The following is a 25,613-nucleotide window of genomic DNA, read 5'->3' on the forward strand; positions in this document are numbered from 1 at the left end:
AAGCATTTTATAGTTTCAAACTAGCAAAAGGACAAAAACTAGAATAGTATTTTTTTTAAGTCAAATAAGAAATGTGAATCATTAACTCTGGAGAAACGTAATTTACCAGTAGTATTTTATGGCTTTCTTTTGAAAGGCTTTTACTTATAGTTAATATTTCCCCAGTGTCCTGTCAATGATAGAGCTAGTTATTATCTGTAGTGTCAGATTTTCTGAGACAAGAACTTGTGAATTATTCAGCATAAGAATGTAGTAATCTTAGAGGCTTGCATCCTAAGATCTGACTTCTGCTTCTGATGAGTAGCTGATATCCTTACCTCTGCACTCCTGGCTGAGTGACTTCTTCTTCTTCTTCTTCTTCTTTCAGGATCTGCCCTCTGGCTTTCTCTTCCTCTCATTCCTTTAGCCCGCTCCTTCTTTCAATCCTGCTTCCTTATCAGGCTGCCTGCTGAAACACATGACTCATCATTTCCTAGGACACTGATTCCTCAACCCCCTTTCTTTTAAGATCTTCTGCTTGCTCTAAACCCCTTCTACGATCAAAGCAGATCAGCCAATGGAAGTACTTCTGCCTGGCCTACCTCTAGGAAGCATTATGTAAACTTGGGTAATCACTCCCGAAGCTTCATCATTACCACTGTAAAATTCTCCAGGATGGATATGTAGATTTCTTAAACATAAGGTTACTTGCCTCAGTTTGGATGGTGTTGGGATGTGCCCCCCTCACTTCCTCACGATATCAAGGTGCTTCTATGAATCTGTTGGCCTTTTTTTGTCTTTCCTGTGATCTTTCCTCAATCTGCTTTGGGATTTAGAAAAGATCATAGCAAAGCTCAGGTGGCTTCTACTTGGGCAGGAAAGTCCACATGCCCCCATCTGTGACATTTTCCTTTCACCAGTCCCCAGCAGTCACCATTTCCTCTGTACCACCAGAGGGATGCTTTAGAAATCAGCAATGGAATTTCATCACAGCATGATGATGTTATAGCAATCTTTCTCTAAGGTTCTCTCAATTCTGTAGTGTCAGATGTTATAGCAATCTCTCTATAAGGTTCTCTCAATTCCCAGCTTTCATTGAAAAAAAAACAAGGCCCTAGCCCCTTTCATTGTGGAGATATGTCTCCTCCCACATACACACACCCTGAAAAAGCCCCTGGGAAGGATGGCTATTTCCAGAGGACTGGGGCAGGGAAAATGTGGGGAAACTTGCCATGTGGAAGGCCAATTGCTGCTGCACTATATCTGCAACCACAGCAGCAGTGGGGGAATGACTCAAGCCCGTTCCAGTGTGGAAAATACTGTAGTTGCAGTTCTTGACCCATTGAATGTTGCTAGCTAGCTAATCGTCATTCGATGAGAGCAAACAGCTGGGCAGCCAGGAAAACACCATAAATTCTGTTCTCTCTTAGGAAAAAAACCTTTATTTAGCATTGGCATGAGGTATTTATTGCCTAAGTATCTTTCATCGTGAACTTTCTGATTCTGTACATCCTTCCAGTTAAACAATCAATATTTCAAAATGGTGTTGATAAAGTTCCATTTAGATAGCAGCTTCCACATGATCCAGAAGTAAACCAGAAATATAGGAGAATAACACTATCCACATACCTTATCTTTTCCAAGATGTAGACAGTTGTGCATGATTTGCATTGTAACGTCTCCACTGATCTTACTAACCCCCATTTTACCAGATGGAGTAGCAGGTATCTCCCTGATTAAGCACAGTCCTTAGGTAGTTTGCAGCTCCATGTGTCATCATGATTTAGAGAACTTCACACATCCCACCTCGCCCCCGGTCCTGAAGCACAGACTCATTACTATCATTTTGCTTTCATTCAGAAACTTTTCAAAGGCATAATCGCAGCAATCATGGCTATATTTTTTTATCTTAATGTCCTTAGGTTTGTTCTCAAATTCCTTTCTTTCCTTTCCAATTCCATCATTTTAGCTGCAAACTCATCATTAGTTACTGTCTCTTTAAGACTGTTAGTCACACAGGTGATTTCCTCTCCTATTTTCATTGTCTCCTGTTTTGAGGTCTGGATGAGTAGTAGCACTAGATCTAGTGCTAGCACTAGATCTAGTGCTACTACTAGATCGAGATTTGAAGCTCTCATCCTCTTGGAACATACTGGGAGGTTTATTTATCCGCAGACCTCTGAGAATTTTGTTCACCTTATGATATTCCGTTAGTGAGGCTGCATGCAATTTAATCTGTTTACCCTGTGGCAATTGTAATAAACTTCACTTTGACTAGTGGCTGATTCACTTAAAATGGATGGAACATCTGCCAAAATCCTTTCCCTTTCCTCTTCAGAATAAGCAAATACATTCTGAAATATTCTCACGGCCCTTCCTTAAAGGTTGCTTGTCACAGCAAGAGGCCTCCACAGAATTAATACAAATGCAAGAAGGACCCAGGTCCTCCACAGGTTACCAATCAATCGAATGTGGATAGTATATATAAGAAATTTTTATAATTTTTATAATTTATAAAGTGCAAAGTGCTCAAAAGTGAATTATATGCAACACATTCTATTACATTCTATTACAGCACAGTGGATGCGCTCTCCATGGGAATGATGATGTCACTTCTGGAAGGAATGTCATTGTGCCTGGTGGCAGGCATGCTCCTGCCCTTCACAGGGGCCCAAATTGGCCCAAATTAGCCCCTGTGAAGGGCAGGAGCATGTCACTTCCAGAAGTGCAGGAGCATGTCACTTCCATCACAGCTGCTGGCAGCATGTGCATGCTTTGCTTGTGCAAGAAGATCAAAGAGCTCAGTGTTGGGTCATCCCCCACTTAAGGTTGCCAGGTCCCTATACCCTCCTGTGGTGGAGGGGGGAACCTGGCACTTACCTCATGTTAGCAATGAGGTCTTCTTTGTGCATGCAAACTCCGGCGCCTGCGTGATGATGTCACCCCTGAAAGTGATGTCATCATGCAAGCCATGGGAGCATTCCCACGCTTGGCTCATTTGGGGCCAAAATTGCCCCCAAACAAAGTGCAAGAACTCTTCTGCGGCTGGCGCAATGATATCACTTCCAGGGGTGACGTTGTCACATCCCTTGGGAGTGCATGCATGATACGCATTCCTGGGGTGCCTGCTGGTGGCCGGCAACCTCTGGGAGCTTGCCACCTTCTGCCGACCACTGGCAGGTTAGTGGGCAAGGTGGCAAACCCCTAGGAGTTTGCCTGCTACTGGTGGGCACCTGGGAGCCCTACTTCCACTCCCACTGGAAGGTTAAGGGAACCTGGCAACTCTAGCAGAGAATGGTATGGAAATGCCCTTGATACTGATTGTACTTATCTCACATTATGAAATCTGCCTCGGGTCTCAGTGAGAAAGGCAGACTATAAATGACATAAAACAAACAAACAAACAAACAAACAAACAAACAAATGAACGAACAAACAAACGAAGGAAGGAAGGAAGGAAGGAAGGAACAAACAAACAAACAAACAAACAAAAGGCTGCCAGGAGAAGGAAAAGAGGAAATAGGAGAAAAATGCTGCGCAACTAGGCCCAGCCCAGCAGCTGGCATTGCACAGTGGAGCTTGGCCTGGCCTGGAGGCTGCATTGTACAACTCAACTAGAGTTTTCCCGAGGAGTGGTTGCCTTGGGGAAGGAAAATGCATAAGCTGAAGAGCAAGGACAGATAAAGAGAGGTTGGTTGGCAGATGGGAAGGAAAGAAAGAAGTAGGAAAAAGGGATGGGATATTGGAGTTTTTAGGGAAAGGAAAGAGAAAATTGTTGGGGAGGGGGATTAGAAGCCACCTGCAAGTCTTTTCAGGTCTCCTGTTTGTACTACACTATTTTAATCCTATTTTCAAAAGCACCTGCAACTGAATATCCCCAGGAAACTCTTACTGTTTTTCCTCCATGATTGTGTGTGTGTTTGTTTATAATTCAATATATCTTTACTGTATTTATATATATTTTAAATGAAATTTTAATGTTTTAATTATCTGTTGTTAGCTGCCTTAGGAACCTTATTTTGTGTGGAAAGGCAGCATATAAATATTTTAAATAAATAAATAAACTAGCACAGCAGGACTAGGATCAGGTTGGGCAAAAAGTTATTTATCTGATATGATAGTTGTTAAAGTTGTTTATTTTCTGTTATGCACGATGGTAGTAGAAAATTTCATCATTCACTTTGCTTTGCTCCTTAGGCACTAGTGCTAAGTGATCCCTTAGTGGTGCCAAGTACCCCTCTGTTTCTCTCTCACCACCAAAGTTCAATGCTGTGAGCTCTAAATGTGCTACCAGAGACCATCGAGACAGACTTCCATGCCATGTGCCTTATCTGCTGAACTATGGGTTGTCCTGGTTGGAGATTATATAGTGCTGGAGGGGGGGCTGTGATTGCTGTTGGGGAGGGGATTTGGCCATTGCTGGGAAGGGTGAAATGATGGTCTATTGCACAGGAAAAGTCGATCCCCTCCCATGCCTGGTGCCGTCCAAGCGGCCTGGCAGAGGATAGGATGCTGACTACCGCGGGGACCAATCTGCCTGGGCCTCCATGGTGTCCGATCCCCCTTCACCACATCCAATCAGCTCCCCAAGTACTCTACATAACCTCCATTTGGGGTGTCAATGACCCCAGGTAAGTAGGGATGTGGCCAGATGCTCTGCCCAAGAACCCCCTGCCATGGGTACTTAGAATGCAAGGTGGGAGAGGGTGCTCGCAGTGGTGGGGAAGTGTGTGTAGGGGGACTTTGTGAAATCTGGGGCATGCCTTGCACTCACATATGGAAATGTCTAACAACTACCACTCGAGATCCCTTGCAGGTTAATCATCTCCTGAGTCCTGGCTTGGGGAGAGGCGAGGGTTCACCAACAGGTAAGAAGGAGCTGGGAGGCAGCTACCCTAGCTCACTTGTTCACACTGGCCTCCCCTTACCCCTCACCCATGCCTCCCCCCAAACATCGGCCTCTGTGGTTGAGGCTCATCATGGGGCACAGTCCCTGCCCATGACCCAATGTGGCCTGTGCCTCCCATGGAGGCAGTCACCCAGGGAGTCACATTCAACACAGCTGTTCCAGCAGCCCATGTCAGGGCTCCATTCAGACTCCCTTGTTTGGGCTCTTCCCTCGGGCAGAGGAGAGAGTGCAGCTGTGGGTCGAGGTGACTGGGTGCTTGCTCTTATAACTCTCCTGCAATGATGGGTGCGCAACCCTGTCTGAACTCCAAGCAGCCATGGGAGCAGAACAGCCAGATGTGGACAAGGAACATTTTCCTGCTGGAGGGGTATCCCTCATCTGGTTGCCAGCAGCACCTGTGACAATGGCTCCTGGCCATGGAACCCTCTTAGGATGTGGCAAATCCGGCCATGGGCTGTGCAAGTTCTGGTCCCTCACCACACATGTCTGTTTCCTTTTCAGGCAGGTCACAACCTGTCAGCGGGGCTCAAGAGCATAGCTGTTCCAGCCCCCAGTGATCCTTCTGGGCTGCCATCCAAGCCCTGCCCATGGAGCCGTTCCCCAGGCAGCCCGTGACTTGACCCCATTCCTGAGAAAGCAGTTTGAGAAATGGCCCTCATAGCTCTGACCACTGCGCAAACAGGCACAGCTCCTGTTCTGTCCGTGAGAAGTTGGCAAAACATGGCAAGATATCCTCTTCACTGTTGGCAGTTCAATAAAGTCTGTGTTGAACAACTAATACCTCCCTGCCTCTTTGCCCATGGCTGACAGCAGCTCTGCCCATCCCCCACTCTCCCCGTGGCAGTCCCGTGGCACATCCCCCTGAACTGCCAGGGAAGTGGCAGGCCCGAGGATCCACCAGGCACCTTTTTGCTGTTAGGTGGCTCAGTCCCTGACTGGAGCAGCTAGGTGTTGATCCTGTGGGGGCTGCCTCTGCCCCGTCTGCCCCACTCACATGGCAGCAAGGCAAATGGGATGGGCGCAGGGTCTCACCTTTGTATAAGGGGAGGGCCGTCAGCCCCAGTCAGCACCGCTAGAGTCTAAGGTGCCAGGTAGATGGCCATAGTGGCCTGGGGGATGAGGATGATCTGCAGGAGAAGGTAAGCCAGTCCACGTAATGCGTGCACATGCCCACAAGGGGGGGATTGCTCTCCGCCCCGGGAGGTTTTTTCTTCACTAGTGAATGTGGGGGTATGGATAGGTGGCTGCCTATAATTCCCTCATTCTGAATAGAACCATTAACCCAGGGAGTACCAAAGAGAAGAAAGATATGGAGAGGGCATTGCCCCCCTGGATTGGGGCTTTCATGTGGAATAATAGTCTGGAAAGGAAAGAGCATGAGTGTGGTGCTGCAAGCATGTGTCAGCTCTCTAGTGGTGCTCACAGAGTTAACAGTCTCAATTTGACTGGCCCAGGTAGTCTGCAGTGGCTGAGCTGGATGAACTTCCCATTTCTGGTATCCCTGTCCTCCATCTCGGGAGGGTCCTTTTGGTCATGGTGAGCTGCCCTTTCGCCCCAGCGTTGGGAAGTCAGCCAGCAGCTATGGAGGAACATGGGGCAGCTATGGCAACTGCTGGAGCAGAATCCCCATGGACATCTCCGCAGCAGGGCACAACTGAAAGCTAATATTACCAGAGCACCCCTCATCTGCATATGGAGATCCTTTGTGGCAGCTGGGGGGGTTGGGGCCTGGGATTGGACCACCCCCTTTGCATCCACATGTGCATGGCCAGGTGAGGGAGATTGGTGCTGTCCAGCGGGCCGCATGATGCTGGCACAGGAAGGTGTCACAAGGCTGCAGGCACCCTGGTTGGAGCATGCCCCCCCACAACGAGGGTCCAGCTACCCAGGCCATGGGGTGGATGAGCACCCCACCCAGCAGAACCAGGGGGCCATGAGTATGTTGCCTGCCTGATTGGTGATGGAGGCACCCCCACAGCGGTGGCATCCCCTGGACAGCTTCTCCCCAGCCATGCACCCCGCTGCAAGTGCCGTGACCATGGAGACATGTGATCCTCAATTGGCTGCTCTCTGGCAGGGGCAAATGAAGGTGTTGACGGGCAGCAAGAATTGAGGCCCATGCATTGACTGTGCTGTTGCTTGCCACTTGCGCATCTGTCATGGGTGTGATGCAGCTATTGGGGGATGCTGCAGGATTGTCAGAAAAACAGTGGGGCAGGAGGCACTCTTGGCAGTGGACTTGCTGCAGCTTGTCAGGTTCGACCACTGGTGTAACTCTCCTGTGCACGTCCTTATGTAGTGGATGAGTGGCACCACAGGTATGCAGGCACTGCAGCCCTCAGGGTTGCACTGACCATTAACCATATTTTTTTTAACTCTAATATTGCAAGTTTAAACATATCTATTTAGAAGTCATACTAAAATTTCCTTGACCTGAACAGCCTAGATGAATGTGATCTTGTCAGATCTCAGAAGCTAAGCAGGGTCGGCCTTAGTTAATAATTGCATGGGAGACCTCCAATGAAGACCAGGGTTGCAGAGGCAGGCAATGGCAAACCACCTCTGTTAGTCTCTTGCCATGAAAACCCCGCTACAGGTCGCCATAACTCAGTTATGACTTGAGGGCATCCTCCATCATACTAAAATTATTTGGATTAACTTGCAAAAAAATTTATTATCAAGTAAGTCAGCCTTAATCTATGCAATTTAACATATATGGTGTAGTGATAAGAGCATCACATGAGCACTTGGAAGACCTGAGTTCAAATCCCTACTTACCCATGAAGGTTATTGAGTGACCTTCAGCTAGTCATCTCCTTCAGCCTAAACTACATCAGGTTTATTTTCAGGATAAAATGGAGGAGGAGAGAACCATGAATATTAACCTGAACACCCTGGAGGAAGGATGGGATAAAATGTGACAAATAAAGATGGATTATATATAATGTTATTTCATGTGTTGCTATGCATTTAATTTTTTTTTCTTTTTGTTGAACAACTCACTCCTGGGATGTTCAAAGTTCTTGCCAAATCTGAAGCCTTTTTGAACTGTCAAGACTTTCTACAATTTAATAAAACATATACTAGGCAGTGGATTAGAAAGCCACCTGTGGTGATAGAGTTATGTTCTGAACCTCTGTCTTCCTTTCCTTCCTTTCCTTCTCATGGTTTCTGATCCGTAAGACTTAGATTTATCCAAGTTCATGAGAGCCCTGTAGCACTAGGTAATGGGCATTAATACTCCATAGAAGACTTTGAACATCAACAATAGAAGGAACAAAGGCAGTAGAATAGATCCTAATCCCAAACAGCACAAGGAAATGTCTTTCCCCTGTTGCTACCATCATTTCCTGATTCTCCCGGGTTTTTGATGGCAAATCACTCAATCCAGGAAGGAACAGTGCTAGGCTGGCAACTCTGTGCTTCTCTTTTTTAAATCTTGTTCTTGCATTTAAGTTGGTGGGGGTAACAAGGAGATGCTGTTTGGCTTTAGAAGTATTTCAAAACTTAGGTAATCTCTGGCAAGTATAAAGTAGTATCTTGGCTGCTTACTTCCTGCAGACACTAAGGCCTAATTTATATAGTAATATATGGCTGTTTTCTCATCATGATGCATGGAGGTCCAATGTAACTGGAGTAGAATGAGCATGCAGGTACAAGAAGCACCCAGGAGATTTTTTTTAAAAAACCCTCATGTGATATGGACCTTCTAATAGCACCAATTCAATAACTTTCAATTTTTCATCTTGTACCCGCCCCCCGCTGGGTACAAGAGTTTCACCCTTTCTAAATTCACTGATGTCAATGGGTTTAGAAGAGTGTAACTCTGTTTAGGACTGTCCTGTTAGCCTTACTTTTTGGTTGTCAGGAAATTACTCTACAACAGTTCTCCGAAAAAGAGGAGTGTGAAATCATCCAATACAGTCACTGGTTTGAAACAGTTTTACAGTGTGATTCTAAGAAGAGTTACATCCTAGAACAGTGTAACTGTGCTTTGGATTGCACTCCCTCCCAATCCCTTGCACAGAAAGAAAAAAAATGCCTACTTGACAATTCAGAAGGCCAAGATGTTATTGTGTATTTTATTTATTTATTGTCCAAAAACATCCAACAAAGACTGTCACATGCTATATGGAAGAGATGATCTTTGTCTGAATAATTTACAGTCTGAAAGGACAAGACATGAAGGGGAACAAATATAAGTAGATTATTTGAGGAGGGTATAGAACATTTTAAAACTTGTGTTCAGTTATTAACCATTCTTTTATTTCCTAAGGGTATTGGCACAAGAGTGGTCACTGCCTCCATTTTCTACCTTTGGTTCCACCTTTGAATATCTTAGAATCAACTTCCACCCATTTAGACTATATGGATACTATCCAATCAGTTCTGATAACAGTCATAGTGAAAGGCTTCCAAGTCAACTGAAGCAGTTAACTGAGAGCTATTTTCTCATTAGATCTTGAAACATATAGAAATCTGTAAAAGCACTATGACCAGAGATGATGGCAGGACATTAAAAAAAAAAGGGAATGCAGAGGTCACACTGACAGCTCTATAATACCACTTATGCTCTCCAAAAAGCTATCCGCTGCCCACTTCTTAAGTGCAACAAATGTTTTTTTTTCAGCCTATAGCAGTCATGCACTATTCTCACAGACCTCAATGAAATGGATAATCTTCCTTATTAGTATAATAATGGAACAAAGTAAGTCATATTTTTTTTCTAGAGAAACTGAAAAGGACAAAGTGTAACTATGTGTTTAAATAGTAACACATCACAAAGTGCTTGATGGAAAATCGCCTTTTCCCCAATCCCTTGGCACACCCAAAGAATATATAACATTGGGTATTATATTTGTTCTTTCCATGATGAACTTTTGATGAAAACTGAATATGGAATATGCATGTTTACCATCTGCCAAAGTGTGTGTGCGGGGGGAGGGGGGGACACATTAGAGTCCTCTTCTTTCTGCTTGATGATCAGCATTATTAGCCAGATAAAACAGGGTGGTGTCTTGAAAAGGAACTAATGAGAACATAGTGACAGTTCATAAGGGTGTGAACCGTTCATCATCTGTTGCTGCATAGACTCCATTAACCTGGCCAGATTTCAAATCCAAGGCATCACAGGGGATTCCATTTTTTACTGTTATGGCAATTTCACATTTCTCCTCTAAAACTTCTGTTTCTTCAAGCTTCTTATTACGTCTAAAGTGGACAGAGCATAAAGCTGTTATTACCATCAACAAACACCACCTAAGAAACATGAAATAAGAATCCATTTGACTCAGTTTAGAACCAAACTACATGTTCAGAAATAATGCATGATGCAGGCCTTTCTGTAGGATCAATTTCTCAATTATCCTATTTCCCGTAGGCAAGATACTAAGACCACATCCTTCCCCATCCTCCCAGTAACTGGCACATAAAATTGCACTGCTGCAGACTATGCAGGTTTTTTAAAGCCATCATGGCGAATAGCTATACAAACCTTCATGCATGATGGAGGCTCACATAATGTACACATTCCCTGATGTAAACCTTCTGGACACAGAAAATAAGCATGTCAAGAGAAAGGTTCTGATCTTTTTATCTGACATGCCCAATTTCTATATGCAAGGGGTATTACCAGGGAATGTTCAGGCGACCTATGGGCTGATGTGGCAAAGTCCCAGGAAGGGCCGTTTTCACACTGCTTACCTTCCCTCACAACAACCCGGGACATTGTGCAAAAAACGCGGAAGAATGCGTTTTCTTGCACGAGATTTGCCCGATGTCGCGCAAATCTCGTGCAAGAAAACGTGATCTTCCATGTTTTTTGCGCGATATTCTGGGTCGTTGCAAGGGAAGGTAAGCAGTGTGAAAATGGCCAAGGTCTGTACTTCATCATGTAGCTCAAGGAAGGTACATGCACTTCAGATGTATGATACAAAGAAAGAAAATTAAAAGCCAACTGAAGAGCGAAATCTGGTACTGACATTACAATTAATGCTCAAATAATGGGCAAACTCCCTGACGAGTGGAATTTGTATCCCAGAATCCTGCAGTCTCACCATCACCACCATACAAAACTGTAATACAACAAAGACTAAAAGGTAAACTAAAAGGAAATAGGGCTATGATGATGAGTGAATTGGTTCTTATGATTAACTGGGTGGCACATTTTTTCCATAATGTAACTATTTTTTTATAATGTAACTATTTTTAATTCAAGTAATACATTTCATAATGTAACTATTTTTAATTCAAGTATCTACCAATGATTCAGGTGCCTGGCACTATCTTATGAGATGCATTCTCCTTTTTTCGTGCTTCTTCAAAGATGACACTCCTACAATATATGCACGTGCTATCTAAAAACAGAGGACGTTTCTTTTTGTTAACAGCTATTATTGTTACTTAAATGAAAATCTATACAGATCCAATCAATTCAAACTCATATGATAAAAGCAGCTTTTTGAAATCAGAGAACCAATTATGGATTTATATCACAATAAGAACTCAAACACACAGATCTCCACGTTGGATCCTATGATGCCATTCCAGTAAAATTGGATTCTATAACTTCCTTCCTCCAACAGAAAAAAGACTTTCTTCAACAAAGACTTCCTTATTTTCCATCAAAGGACAAAACTCTCCATCAGAGGAATATGATTCTCCATTGGAGGGAGCCTTTCTTCCTTGAAAGAATACTTAGCAGTCATAAGACCCAATTTAGCAGAAGGGATTCATAGGATCCATCTTTACCGAAGTGTGTAAACCATATACTAAGTGGAGCCTCCATATCCAGAGACTGTTCACGTCTGAATACCAGATGCTGTAGACAATTTAATAAGGCATGTCAGCTTCTTGTTTATCCACTTCCACTGGCATCTGGCTTGTGCTAAGCAACTTATAATTTCTTTTCAGATTTTGCTTCCTCTCATCGTTAACAAAAACAACCTCTCTGTTTTTGCTTTGTACACTCTGAACCTTCTTGACTGCATCTGCCCGCTACCAAGTCTTCTTTGACACAATTCCTTGCCTAGATTAGCTCATCTCCAATATAATTATAATAAAAGCAGTAATTATTCTACTTGTTGTCCTCAAAGAACTAAAATGAGCAAGGTTTGAGTTCAGCAGCACCTTAAAGACCAACAAGAGTTAGTAAATGCTGGTAAGAACAAGGAAGTGGTTAGAATGAGCAATGATTGTGCTTTTTACATTTTATTTACGGATTGGATCTTGACCTTGACGGCCACTGATTTATAGCCAAAGACTCTCCCATGCCATATATGATGCAGCATCAGCAACTTAGGAAAGATAATGAACTCAAAGGTCAGCAATAGCACTTTTTCAGCTTCACAATACACACTGCAATAACCTGCGTCAGGACTTATATATCAGGAATATTAACAGCCATATAAGTATATTGTCCTCCTGCAGATTCTTGGATGCAGAGATTTGCTAAGAATAAATAAAGGGTGGAGATGAAACTTTCTCCTTGATTACAGTGTTCGTAGCCAGAAAACAGGAGATTTGCACATTCACATCTCTGGAAGACTTGTTCAAATGCCTACCTTTATTATTATCCCCCAGGAACAGTTGTTCACCCAAGATTATCTTCATATGCTTGCTGCAGTTATTATATGATAATTTGAATGCATTGACCTGCATTCAAGTAACTCACTGTTACTTTTTGACATGATAAAATCATCATGAGCTGCTTTCGCCTTGCCAGTTTTTCACTTCTTAGGAATACCAAAGGGTGAAACCTGGCATACAGTATATCAGCAAAAGATTTGAGAAGAGGTGGAGAGGGGACAAGTCTCTGTGTGCAGACCACACTGACACTCATGGCCTCTCCCTACCTTCATAGTTGTCTTATATACATCAGTGGTTCCCACTGAGTCCTATGGACAATGCTTATGAAGCTAGATGGCTATAAAAGGAGGCCAAAACACATCCCACTTCCACCACGTCCCTGACAGCAGCGCCATTCCTTTCTCCCATAGAAGTCTATGGAAGCCATGCAGAGGATGTTTAGTTGGTAGGAAATATGTAGCACATCAAATTAACATGGTTACAACTCTCCAAGATTTTGTCATGAAACAAGGAATGTGCAGATTGGTCCATTATATGTCAAATAGCCAAGCATTATTTGTTATCTCTAGTCACTGTAACAAATTACCTCAAATTAGGGGTTAATTTGTACATCCAATTCACAGCTTTTTCATGTGATGATAATCTCATTAAGTGAGAGCTTACCTCTCGTTAAGGTTTATAGCTTCTGCATGATGAGAAGAGGATAATGTAGAGAGTGTAAATAAAAAGTCAAATAATCAGATCCTCAGTCAAGGCAGTCTTTATATACTATAATACAAGAAGAGGCTGCTGGATCAGACCAATGGCCCACCTAGTCCAGCATCTTGTGTTACCCATCGACTAACCACATGCTTTGTATGGTTTGCAGCAAGAGCATCCAGTCCAAAGCTTCCCCCTTTTGTTGCCTATATTTCTCATGAACTGGTAAAGAAATACTGCCTCTGAACATAAAAACCCATTTAGCTATCATGGCTAATAGCCATTGATGGACGTGTCCTCCAAGACTTCAGGCTAAGAACCTTTAACAGCCATGTCAAGATCAAAATACACATTGCATGTGACACAAGTTAGGTTACCATGTGGGAAACTAAAAGGAGTTTTGAACTGATGGTTTACTGAATTTATGTCTTTTTAAAAATTGACCGTGCTTGACTTTATGCTTTCTTTTAACCAACATGCAATGTTACCCTGCACCCAGTGGAACTGAATTTATGTGTTTCTTATTATTAGCTGATCTTTGTTTTATGGAATGCTAGGTATAAGCATGTGGGTACGTGTAGATGAGTGTGATTGTGTCCACTTGAAGGCCATGCAATGACAAGCTACAAGAAGCGAAGAGTGTCGGTTCCCTTGCTTGCAGCAAATGCAAGCTACAAAAGCAGAAGATACTTTTTTCAGTTTATAGGGAATTCAAGGGACATCGTGTGCAGGACTGCCTCCCCCACCCCCACCCTTCTACACTGGTATCTTGGCTATTATGTAGGCAACCTCTGGCCAATATACTGAAGATGTCCAACCTAGTCTCCAGAATCAGCCCCCTACAATCTTCTGATAAGAAGAGAAAGGAGAAGTTTTCACCAGGCTGTCCTAACAAGAAGGATCTTCTCCCAAGAAAGCCATGGCACCACCCACCTAGATCTGGCTGAATCCCGCCTCATTCCTAGAAAGCAGGAGGGCTCAAATGGATATAAAACCCAGCCAAGGGCAATGGGGTGGGAAAACAGAATCTCTTTCATCAGCTGTCAGAGTTCTCCAATTTGAATTGTATCAGCTGCAACTAAAGCTAGCCTAGGTATGTATGGAGCAACACCTTTGTATGAGTGGAAAACAATGAGGTGCATTTGAATTTCCTTGGTGTGAACTTAATAAACATAATTTCGGTATTCAAGAACTTAATGCCCAGCTTTTTCTCTGCCTCCCTCCCTCAGCCATGGGGGAAAATCCTGCTGGAGAAGAGTGGATTTGTGTGGAGGCCTGATCCTCTTCTAGCTGGTTTGCATTGGGCCTAGGCTTATCATGACCATGACAACGATGTCCAACCCAGCACTCAGTCACATGTTCATGCAGGGACTAACCCTTAAAAATGAGCTACTCCACATGGTGCCAAATGCTACAAGGGAGAAGAAGGGGTTTCAGGCATCCCTCCAGTGCTGTTTTCACCAGTGGAAACAACAGCAGGGGAAGGCTGCTTGCCCCTTTCCCATGGCTCTACCTATCCACCCCAGGATCATTTTGATCCCCCTCTAATGCCTTGATCATTTTGGTTGCTCTTTTCTGTACTTTTCTCGGAATGATGATACCCTTTTGAGATGGAATGATCAGAACTGTTTAATATATTCCAAATAGGGTCACCTCATAGATCTGGTCTATTAAAATGCCTGCAGGCATGACAGGCGTCTTTTCCTCTGGATATCTGTTTACTGTACCTGTTTTAGCTAACAAGAATTACACATACACCAACAGAGAGATCCTACATCACTATCATGACTGCACATTTTGTATGTGTCAAGAAGCAGTAGATCATGCCTCTCATCTCATCTGAAATGATGTGATGCTTGAAAAATCCCTTATGAAATATTTCACTTGGCATTGCAGATACTAAGGCTGTGGCTGGCTGTGCACTTGTGTGCGACTCATTTGCCATCAACCACTGGATATTTGCTTTAACTGTTTGAATAACTGTTGATGGTGAAATCCTGCTCTTACCTTTCTATAATCTCCTAGACTGGCCAGATTACCATTTATGGTTCGTTTTTGCTTTGTAATGCCAGACTGACACAAAACACAAAAGCGTAAGATGCTCACCTCTTGTGTTTCTGGATTCCTGATATAATAAGGAAAACAATTCCAGCCATAATGATGCAAAGAACAATCCCAAATACTATCAGCCAGACAGGCACAGTGTGTTCAGCTGGTGGTGCTAAAGTTGGTGGGATTTCCAAGAACTGTAGGGTGTCATCATTTAATAAGAAGGCACTGTTGATTCTGTTTCTATTCATTCTTAAAGAATACAAAAAAATGCATACTAATTAAAAATGCAGCAAATCAGGAAGTTATTGTTGAGCACGCAGAATAGATAAAGAATATGGGATAGGGGAAGACAATAGTCTTAATTAATAGCAAAATCCCCTACTCATAGCCCCACTGAAATAAATAGGGTATACCTTCCATTCAGCATGGCACAGCATAAAGGCAACAGGTTCACTACATTGAACAGTCCCCTACTGACTAATGGCATGCATTCCCCAGCTTGCCTGCTGGGCACTGTGGGATGGCAGGAGGTGTGGCACCAATCCAGGTGTGACAGGAGTCACTACCCTGGGTGAAGCCTACAATGGCCAGCATAGGTATGTACCCTTCGGCTTCCCCCAGATCCCTTAAGGGTACCCTGATAAGAAAGGGGGGGTGAGCCACCCAGCCAGCACATCTTATCTAAGTGGATCCACCCTATGCCCCCAAACTACACAACCAAGTTGTGACAAGCATCCCCATCAGCAACTAACCCATGGAGAGGGAAGGAAGGAGGGAAACGTCTGTCCTCCTCTACCATCCTCCATGAATAACAGTGAGGACCACACAGGGCAACTGGCACATCACCAAGCCCCTTATGTGCACCTCCCCTGCACTCCCCCCACTGGCAGTTCCCCACTTCTTCTGCTGCAATGTAGCCCTCTGGTCAGTCAACGAACCTCCGTACATACATAGGGCTGCCATTGCCTTTCAAAAGAAATTACTAAAAAGTATGTATGACCAGCATGTACATGAAACTCAGAAGTGAATAATTGTATCATTGACAACAATGTAGAATTCCTAAGTGGGGAATTCTATTTTTAATTCTTAGAATTCTAAGCAACAGATTCCTACAGATAATCCTTCTTTTCAGTGAATATTGGCTCATTATGTTTGCACAGTAATGCCTTCCATAAGGTCACTTGCTCAGATGATTTCCACATGAGTTTCTGCATCTCTCATGCAATTATTAATCTTAACACCAACAAAAACCAAAAAAGCACGCCTAAGACGGAAAGAAAATAAGCTGTGAAATATAGTGAAAGTCAGAAATGCAATATTTCATAAAAGTTACACGTTACAATACAAAATCCCAAGGACATACAAGGGTAAAGACAGTGTACAAATATATCAAATAAGTTCTTCCAAAGTCCTAAAGAGAACAAAACAGTGCTGCCGAAATAGTAATTGTCCAGCTGCAATCAATGAACTTCCCAAATCCGTATAACGAAATGGGGTATAGGCGCTTGTAGAGCGGCTGCGAAACAAAGCAGGCGCTTGTAAAGCCGCTGCAAATCGAAGGCGCTTGTAAAGCCGCTGCAAATCGAAGGCAACGAGCGTCAGCCGGCCAAAATATTCATTTTTCTCGTTTCAGACTGAAAGATCCTTCTTCAGGCCACCATATATCACAGAATCAAGTTAACAACTCATTTTCCAAAAGCCATATCCATATATGCCGAGGTCAGCGGCTCGGCATATTTGCAGCGGCTTTACAAGCGCCTGCTTTGTTTCGCAGCCGCTCTACAAGCGCCTATACCCCATTTCGTTATACGGATTTGGGAAGTTCATTGATTGCAGCTGGACAATTACTATTTCGGCAGCACTGTTTTGTTCTCTTTAGGACTTTGGAAGAACTTATTTGATATATTTTTACACTGTCTTTACCCTTGTATGTCCTTGGGATTTTGTATTGTAACGTGTAACTTTTATGAAATATTGCATTTCTGACTTTCACTATATTTCACGGCTTATTTTCTTTCCGTCTTAGGCGTGCTTTTTTGGTTTTTGTTGATGTACTAGTTGAAGATTATTAATCTTAAGGCTGTATAAAAAGTCCTATGCCTAGGATTGCATTGCATACAACATAGTAAAAGGAGAGAAAGACAGATACAGGGAAAGCACTTTGCATATCAAAATGTGAAAGAAATGATAGATGCAGAGAAGACGGGCTCATTTGCTTTCAACTCATTAGACAGCACTTCCAAGTGAACAAAGGTACTTGTGCTTTCCATGTTCATGTGGTCCAAACTGCATAATCTGAGCTTTGGAGAGTTCTAAATTGAACTGATGTAAGGGCATGTGAAGGACTCGTTATTACTTCTTGTTTGTACCTTAGCAATAGGGTTTAATTTCAGTACTGCGCATTTTTACAATTACGTATCATGTCAACAAGTAATGGACAATTGTTTGAAACTGAGATCCCACTGATGTAGAAAGTTAAATCTGCTTATACAAAGTGAATGTTTCAAAGAACTGCCAAAAATAAAAAGTGCATTCCACTATTATTACCCTGGTCCAAGAAATCAATAATCAGCTTCTCCTACTAATACAGAAAAGTTGGTTTTGAATTTCTCGGTAGAAAGCACTTTAATCTGCTCATAAGCTTAAAAATTAATCTTTCCCAAGGAATGCGTGCTAATTCATTGCCACATTCACATTTAACAAGAGGTACTGCATCTCTAAAATACAACGTGATTTTTAAAGACAAAGTACAATAGCAGGTTAAAAACAAAGAGCTATTTTTACAGGTATTATGCAAAAACTTTGCAGCAGACTGTTTATGGAAGTTGACTATGGAGCCATGAGATTTATTTTTCATCTTTCACAAGTAAATCTATCTTCTCTGAGCTATGGGTAAGTAGGTGGCATTCTTACAATGATGGGAGTCACAGAAATGGATAGTCACAATGAAAGACAGGTATGGCTTTCATGGCTGGACCAGCAGCAATGCTAACTGCAGGATTACCCATGGTCTTCTTCCATGCTGCAGCTTGCTGGGTTCAAGCCCCAAAGCCCCTACTATACTGTAAGTGCTGATGGGATTTGGCTTGGCTGGCTCCTGGTTGGGGGCCCACTGGGAACAAACTTAGTATGTTAAATTTGCCCCTGCACCCAGGCAGGAAGTGCACTGTGAGGAGGGAGACTTGCCCCAGTCCCTATTGTACAGCCTACCTTACAGGGTTATAGGATTATTGGGAGAGCTAAACATAGACAGTTTCATAAACAAAAAAAATAATTCTATGTTCTTTTCACAAAGGGAGCAATGGAGGTGTCAGGACTAGAGATGGGCATGAACTGAAATACGAACCAAAATTCATCACGAACCCAGCCGGTTCGTGGTTTGTAAACCAGTGGTTCGTCAGAGCCCATTTCTGATGAACCGGGACAAACTTTAGGCTGGTTTGTTTGGTTTGTTTTCGTTGGTCACTGCAGACAGCCTGGCGCTGATCAATCAGTTTCCTAGGCAACCGGAGATGAGCTTCCTGCAGAGGTGTTCACCAGCGGCTTTTCTGCTGATGGGAGGGGGATCCCCCATGAGCTGAAAAAAGCGGGCATTTGAAAGAAGAAACACTTCTCTTGCACAAGAAAAGTGTTGCTGCTTTCAAATGCCGGCTGGATCTTTAAAGGGTTTCAGTATCTGTTCTGCTTCTTATGTTTGTGGAAGTTTGTTTATTCCCTGCTGGCTTTAAAAGCCAAGAAAGAGCTAAATGGATGGTTTTCCCTTACTCCTTTGTGGTATGCACACACTCTCTTTTTTTTTCAAAGGCAAGAAAGTGTAGCAATGTTGTAACATTGGAGCATAGCAACACTGCAACATTATAACATTACTGCACTTTCCTCCTGGCTTTAAAAGCCAGGAAAAGATTAAATAGCTGCTTTTCCCTCCCTCCAAGGCATGTTTCAGGATTTGGAAACCAAGTGGCAGAGAAGCAGCAACCTTGTGAGGTAGGTTAGGTTGTGAGTGTGTGACTGGCCCAAGGTAACCCAGCAAACTCCCATGGTGGGTGTCCCAGATCATAGTCCAGATCATGGGTTTTTGTGTCCATGTCTAGTCAGGACAGTGAGCGCTATCCATCTGTACTAATGGCAGAGTACTGTGGGCTAGTATTCAGCATGGTACACAGGAGCTATCACACCACATTTGGGGTGGACAGGTACAACTATGGGCTATGTGGCATCTTTCTAGGGGTACTGATTCCTTATTTCTGGGTTTCTATAATAGTACTCAACTAGAAATGTAGAAAGTGCCCTTGTTGAAGTATCCTTACACTTGTGCTTTGGCATCATCATTCAAAGAGAGAACATGAGACATTGTCAGTACAGAAACTGCATTAACCTATCCCTGTATATCTCCAGATCTGTCCGTCTGGGCTTTGGCAGGTAGGTTGTACTTCATAGATTATATATTACCTACTACTATATGAAATCTAGCTTCTTTGTCTAGTCTTGTCCTCCTGCAGTCACATGTACCTGCATGAACCTATGTTCATATCTGTGCCTACATGTGAACAGCAACTCCTGAGAAACTAGTTATAAATAAGTTACTTTCCTTCCTGTTCTCAGTGTGTTTGTTGGTCCCTTATGCTTTCTTCAGGCAATGCTCATGACAAGAAGAGAAGCAGCATGAGGCAGCAGGTAGACTACTAGGGATGAATTTGGAAAACTTGGCCAGTGTGGTGCAGTGTGGTTAGATTGCTGGAGTATGATCTGGGACCTCCACCATGGGAGTTTTCTGGGTTACCTTGGGCCAGTCACACACTCACAACCTAACCTACCTCACAGGGTTGTTGTATGGATAAAATAAAGAAAAGGAGAAAAATGCCTTTTTCTCCACATGGGAGGAAAAGGCAGAATATACATGAAGTAAGTAAATGAATGAATGAATGAATGAATGGTTACTGAGAGAGCTAGAAATGCTGCTACAAGCTCTTTTGACAAGGTGCAATAAAATGCTACTATTTGGTCAGAACAAATATAAGTGATTATACAGGCAGCCAATATAGTACCTTATAGCTTCTTCCACATGCCTCCTGGGAATGGTTGTGGTATTTGTGGATGAATCAGTGATCACAAACCAAAATGATACCCGATCTGTTACATTGCAAAGCAATACATTGGAAGTCCTGTGGATAATTAAAAAAAACAAAGATAATCAGCAAAGACCAGATGTTTAATAGTAATTCAGGCATAAATGGTAAAAAGAGAACAAGCAGGGTTTGTGTATATTTTGGAAGTCATGTATTTATTGGTTTATTATTTTTTAAAAAAATATATTCTGTGTTCAAAATGTATTACACAAATCAGACTTCTTCACTTTCAAATTCTAAAAGTGCTTCTTTTTTATTCATTTCCTATGCTCTGGGTGACATCTGGCACTATAAATGTGAGTGTGTGTGTGTGTCAGATTAGACCGTAACAAAGACAATGAAAAAATGTTATATCCCACTTAGTCATCTTACCATTCTTCTTTATAGCACAGCCTTTTCATGTATATGGTTTGTTTTTCCTCTTAACTAGAGACAGGCAATTGGTGGCCTGTGGACTGATAATGTAAGCCTAAGAACTTTTCCTGGGAATAAGCTGCATTGCATAGACCAGATTAGGAAGTAGACCTGCTTAGAATTGCACTGTGAATCTATTCCCCATTACTTCACCTGCTTTCTTTCATGAAAGTCAAGACTGGCAAACCAACTGTGAGGCCCAACCAACTGTGAGGAGATTAAGGGGTGATTCTGGCAAAAACTCTATTGCTGCTCTGGGATGGTGGTGGTATAGAACCCATTGCATGCATCTTAGCTCATGCAGCACAAAATCTATAAAGCTGAGCTGATATTTCTGAACCAAGGAACAAGCTTCAGACCTTGCTCAATTTTTAAAAAGCCATCAAGTCACAGCCAACCTATAGCAACCCCAGGGGGTTTGCAAGGCAAGAGATGAGCAGAGGCGGTTTACCGTGGCTGACCCTGCTTAGCAGCCAAGATCTGGTAAGATCAGGCTAGGCTGGTCTGCACAGGACACAGCCAAACAAAATATGGCTCAATTAAAAACTAGCTGCCAACTAGGGTATTATGGTTATATTTTGAAATGCTCCACAGTGACATCTTCTGGCAGACCAACAGCACAGTATAATTGCTATTTTTCCTCCTACACTTCCTTCTATATATTATAGATTACTGGTTACTGAATTTTTAGTTAATGAATTACTTTTAAAAACTTATTAATAAAGTGATTGAATGTAAACATATTACCAAAAGTTCAGTACAAGTGAATTCTCTGTACTGAAAAAGAGTGAAATAATTTACAGTTCAGTATTTGCAACATCCCAACAGTGCCATACTAAGCAGTTACACCCTTTTAAATCCATTTTTGAGGTAATTGCAAATAATTCGAATTACTAGTAATCTGGTCATCGTATTCAGCATTATGACTTTAGCACGTGGATTATGAAACAATGATAATGTATAACAGCACAAAACAAAAAGGGCCATTTCAGATATGTTAGAAAGAAATCTTCAGTATGGTGTATCCATCCGAAATCATCCAAGCCATTTCAAGTTTCACAGTGGAGAGTTAGATGATTTTGGACTGATACGTTAAAGATGATGTCTTAGCATGTTTATGACAATCTCTTCTTCTTCTTCACCATCATCATCTTGGGATGGGCTTTTCCACCTGTCATTTCATAATTAACTTTTGATGTATCTTTATAATGTTTCAGATTTGTATCATTATAGTGTTTCCTTCTTTTTAGATGCCTTGAATGAATGAATGAATGAATGAATGAATGAATTCTTCTCATGGCATCAATTGCCACTTTAAACCAATCATCTTCATTTATCAGTGAACCCAATGGCAAACAGACTCTCCTACTGAGAAAATAGTATACATTTCCCTTTCACTTGAGACTGCTATGTACAATGACACTCCTTGTTTGGTTGTATTCATCCTAAATTTGTCTTCATTGTCATTTTTCACTGGAGTGAGGACTGACTCTTCATAAGCCAAAGAATAACTCAGGAACTGCATTGTGGATAAAAACACCAGAGTAGGTCAAAATGAAACCCCTGCATATTCACAAATCACTTTAGAGTATAGATTTCCCTTTTAAAACATCCTTTTAAATACCACATGTAAATAAAACATGCTTTTGAGTAATATGCAGTAATTCAACTAACAAACCCCTACAGTATGCAGGGGTTTCCACAGAAGAATTTTGTACCTTCTTTAGGCCATAAACATCTTTTTTTCTGACTTTTACCTAAGAAATTATCAGCAGGGTCATCAGGTATTTTATTCATTATTCACTTCATTTGTTAAACATTTCTCTACTATTGATCAAAGTAATTTACAACCCGATGTAAATTTACAACCTGGTGTATTTATCTGATGCAAATGTTCTGTTCCATTCACACAAGCTGGGAGCCCATAAACAGCCAGTATTGAGAGTATGATAAGCAGGCAGCACAATCCTGAGAGATTGCTGCAGTGGAGAGCAACTGCTAAAGCAAAAGTGGTGCCGCCAGTCCATTCCCTATGGACATCCCACAAGGGGAAATAACACCACACACTCTTCCACAAAGCCCAGACAGCACAGCAAACATGCCAGAGACCATAGCAACCCTGGCAACACCCACCAATCAGACAATGGCAGCCAATGACGCCCCTGTCTGTGAGTAGCACATACAGATGCAACCAATCGCCACCTGCTGATCCTGCCACTTTCCCTCTATATGGCTCTCCACAGTGAACCAGCAGACAAGGAGGAAAGATCCATCAACAGCACAACCCCAACAGAGACACATGGCCCAAGCACACACACACACACAGCTTATAGGGGACAGGCATCCGTGCAGCAGACCAAACACCTACCCCTTCCACGGCAAGGGTCTGACTGGCAGCAAAAGTGCTGCCCACATGCAACCATCCCTGCTCCAAGCCCCACACACCTTTTCTCCCCAAAAGTAAAAATAGAAATACTAGAAAAGGCAGGGGCCAGGCATGAACGTACAGCCCCACACCCAAGATCAGTATCCCAACCACTGGGCCAAGAGATTTAAAGGAAGTGTGCCATCAGGCATTAGGCACTCCACTGCAGCCCTGACATCACCAGCCACATGGGCCCAGGCAGAGATCACTGCACAAGCAGGCATGGCTCTTTGGGAAGGCACTGGGATAGCATGGCTGGAGCTCCTTGCAAGAGGCAGGCAAAAGCTCTGGAGCTGACAGTGTGCCCTGCAAACTGCAAAAAGGAGAATGGGGTGGCTCAGCCAGTGCTATCCATCATATTGGCAGAGATGCCACTCTGCAACTCCTCTCTGCTGCACCCATGACAGCAGCTCCATTGCGTCCACCCAGGGTCCTTTGCGCCTGCACTGCCAATCTGCGTGGTTTATCAGATGACAGCAATGCTGTCACAGAGTCTCCCCACACACACACACATCATGCAGGAGTGGCCACACCCACCCTGGACCACACACCAACCCATTCCCTGTGCAAGCTGCACACCGCAGCATAGGATGTGTATGGGAAGTGGGTGGGGACCAATATGGACAATCAGCCTTCAAGGCGTGACTAGACCTCTGTTATGTGTTGCTGCTGAACAAAACAGAAGTTCAGGAGCACCAGAAAGACCAACAAAAGACATCCCAGTATGGGCTGGCTGTCCCTGAGTCACAGCCCACCTTCTCAGACATGTGAAGGGACAGTTCTAAGGGGAAGTCACGGATGGGGAGGAGGTGGGGCAGGGAGGGATGCAGAGCCAGTCTCATCTGCTCACAAACAAATGGACAGGGACAGAGTTGTAGGAAAAAACCAACTTTATTGAAAAGAAAATTAAGAAGAGTTCAATGAACTGGGTTGCCAACGCTCTCTGACCAGGATGGCACCTATGCCTTTGAGAGCCACACCCAGGGACCATGGGGAGACAGACTGAGCTATTACTTGCACAGCATGCATCTGAGTGAAGCAGATGTGCTGGTCATAATGCTGCCTAAGGATGGATGTTTTGGTAGCCAGGCTGGAACTAGTGACTAAGCAGAGTGACCGGGTGTGGGAGAGGGACTTGGCTGCCGCTAGGAAGGGAGTGTTTGGTTGCAATTGTAGTCGGCATCCTGTGCTCCACAAGGACTTGTGAGTGGGATTGCATCTGTAGGGCCCTTGGCCTTTTCCACTGCATGTGTGCCTATGAGCTATGTCATAGTTTTTTGGGGGGGAATAACATTCCACCAGTTTGGGGGAGCTAACCAATGCTCCTGGCATGACAAACAGCCCTTCTCTCCACCAGGGCAGCAGTTTGCACCAGCATTGCTCAGTGGACATTGCTACACCAGCACTTGACCAGGGTGCAGTGCTTCCAGGGCACTCTGTCAGCATATCTCGCAGATACACCAGCGTAGTGCCTAGTCTGCTTCCTGTGCACTCCCTCCACCCTGCCCCGGTTAGGATTGCACTGACTATCACTGTCTCATGTGAACTGGGCAATGCATGGATTATCCATGTGAGTACAGTTTCCATGCAAATGAACCAGCATCCATTCCACATGGAATATCTGCGCGTCACAAATGTGACTATGCAGATCATACTCCTGATACGTGCAGCTGGCAAGCTCTTGGTTTGCGTGAATAGAACGGATCATCTCTAAGCAGCATTCTCTTCTGTCAGATGAAATCCCAGTTTCAAATTCAAACAAAACATAAACCAAACCTGAATAATAACAGTCAAATAAATTTTCATTAGTTAAATAAACGGGAAACAGGAATTTAAAACACATCCAGGTGATTAGCAGGAAATGTATTCTGAAAAGGCCAAATGTTTACTTCATTATGGAAGGCCATCACTACATGTAAGTTCCCGCAGATAAAACAGTGACTCCCTACACCCATTCCAGGACATAAAAATGGTGCAGGGGGAAGGCTGAAGCTGCATGCCACGGTCACAATCAGACATGGGCCTAGAATTGGCACCTCTGCCTTGGGATAATCCTGGAGATTTAGAAGTGGTACCTGGGGTGAGCAGAGTCTAAGGAGGAGACAGAGTTCAGCAGAGATGCAATACCATGGAGTTTGCCTCTGAAGCTCCCAGTTCATCCAGTGGAACTGATCTTTGTAGTCTGGAGTTTGGTTGTAATTCCTGGAGAACTCTAGGCCTCTTGAGGTAACCCTAATCTATCCAGAGTTGTGGGGAGCAGGGAGGAAGAGTGAGCAAAGAATTCCCAAATGAGGTTGCCAAGCTCCAAGTGGTGCCTGGAGATCTCCCAGAATTACAACTGGTGATCTCCAGAATACAAAAATCAGTTGCCCTGGAAACAATGGTTGCTTTGGAAGGTGGACTCTGTGGTGGGTATAAGGTC

General features: G+C 43.3%; 1 protein-coding gene across 1 annotated transcript in view; it reads right to left on the bottom strand.

Moving 5' to 3' along the window:
- Positions 1-8,951: 8,951 nt before the first annotated feature.
- Positions 8,952-25,613, bottom strand: part of CLTRN (collectrin, amino acid transport regulator) — a 33,532-nt gene continuing 16,870 nt past the window's right edge. Inside the window, exons 5-7 of the mRNA XM_054974382.1 lie at positions 20,272-20,388; positions 15,281-15,475; positions 8,952-10,099 (exon numbers count right to left, since the gene is read on the bottom strand). Of these exons, the coding sequence (XP_054830357.1) occupies positions 9,940-10,099; positions 15,281-15,475; positions 20,272-20,388 (472 nt within the window). The 3' untranslated portion in view covers positions 8,952-9,939. The remainder of the gene's footprint in view (positions 10,100-15,280; positions 15,476-20,271; positions 20,389-25,613) is intronic.

The sequence above is a fragment of the Eublepharis macularius genome, chromosome 3, assembly GCF_028583425.1.
Source record: "Eublepharis macularius isolate TG4126 chromosome 3, MPM_Emac_v1.0, whole genome shotgun sequence".
NCBI classification, from domain to species: domain Eukaryota; kingdom Metazoa; phylum Chordata; class Lepidosauria; order Squamata; family Eublepharidae; genus Eublepharis; species Eublepharis macularius.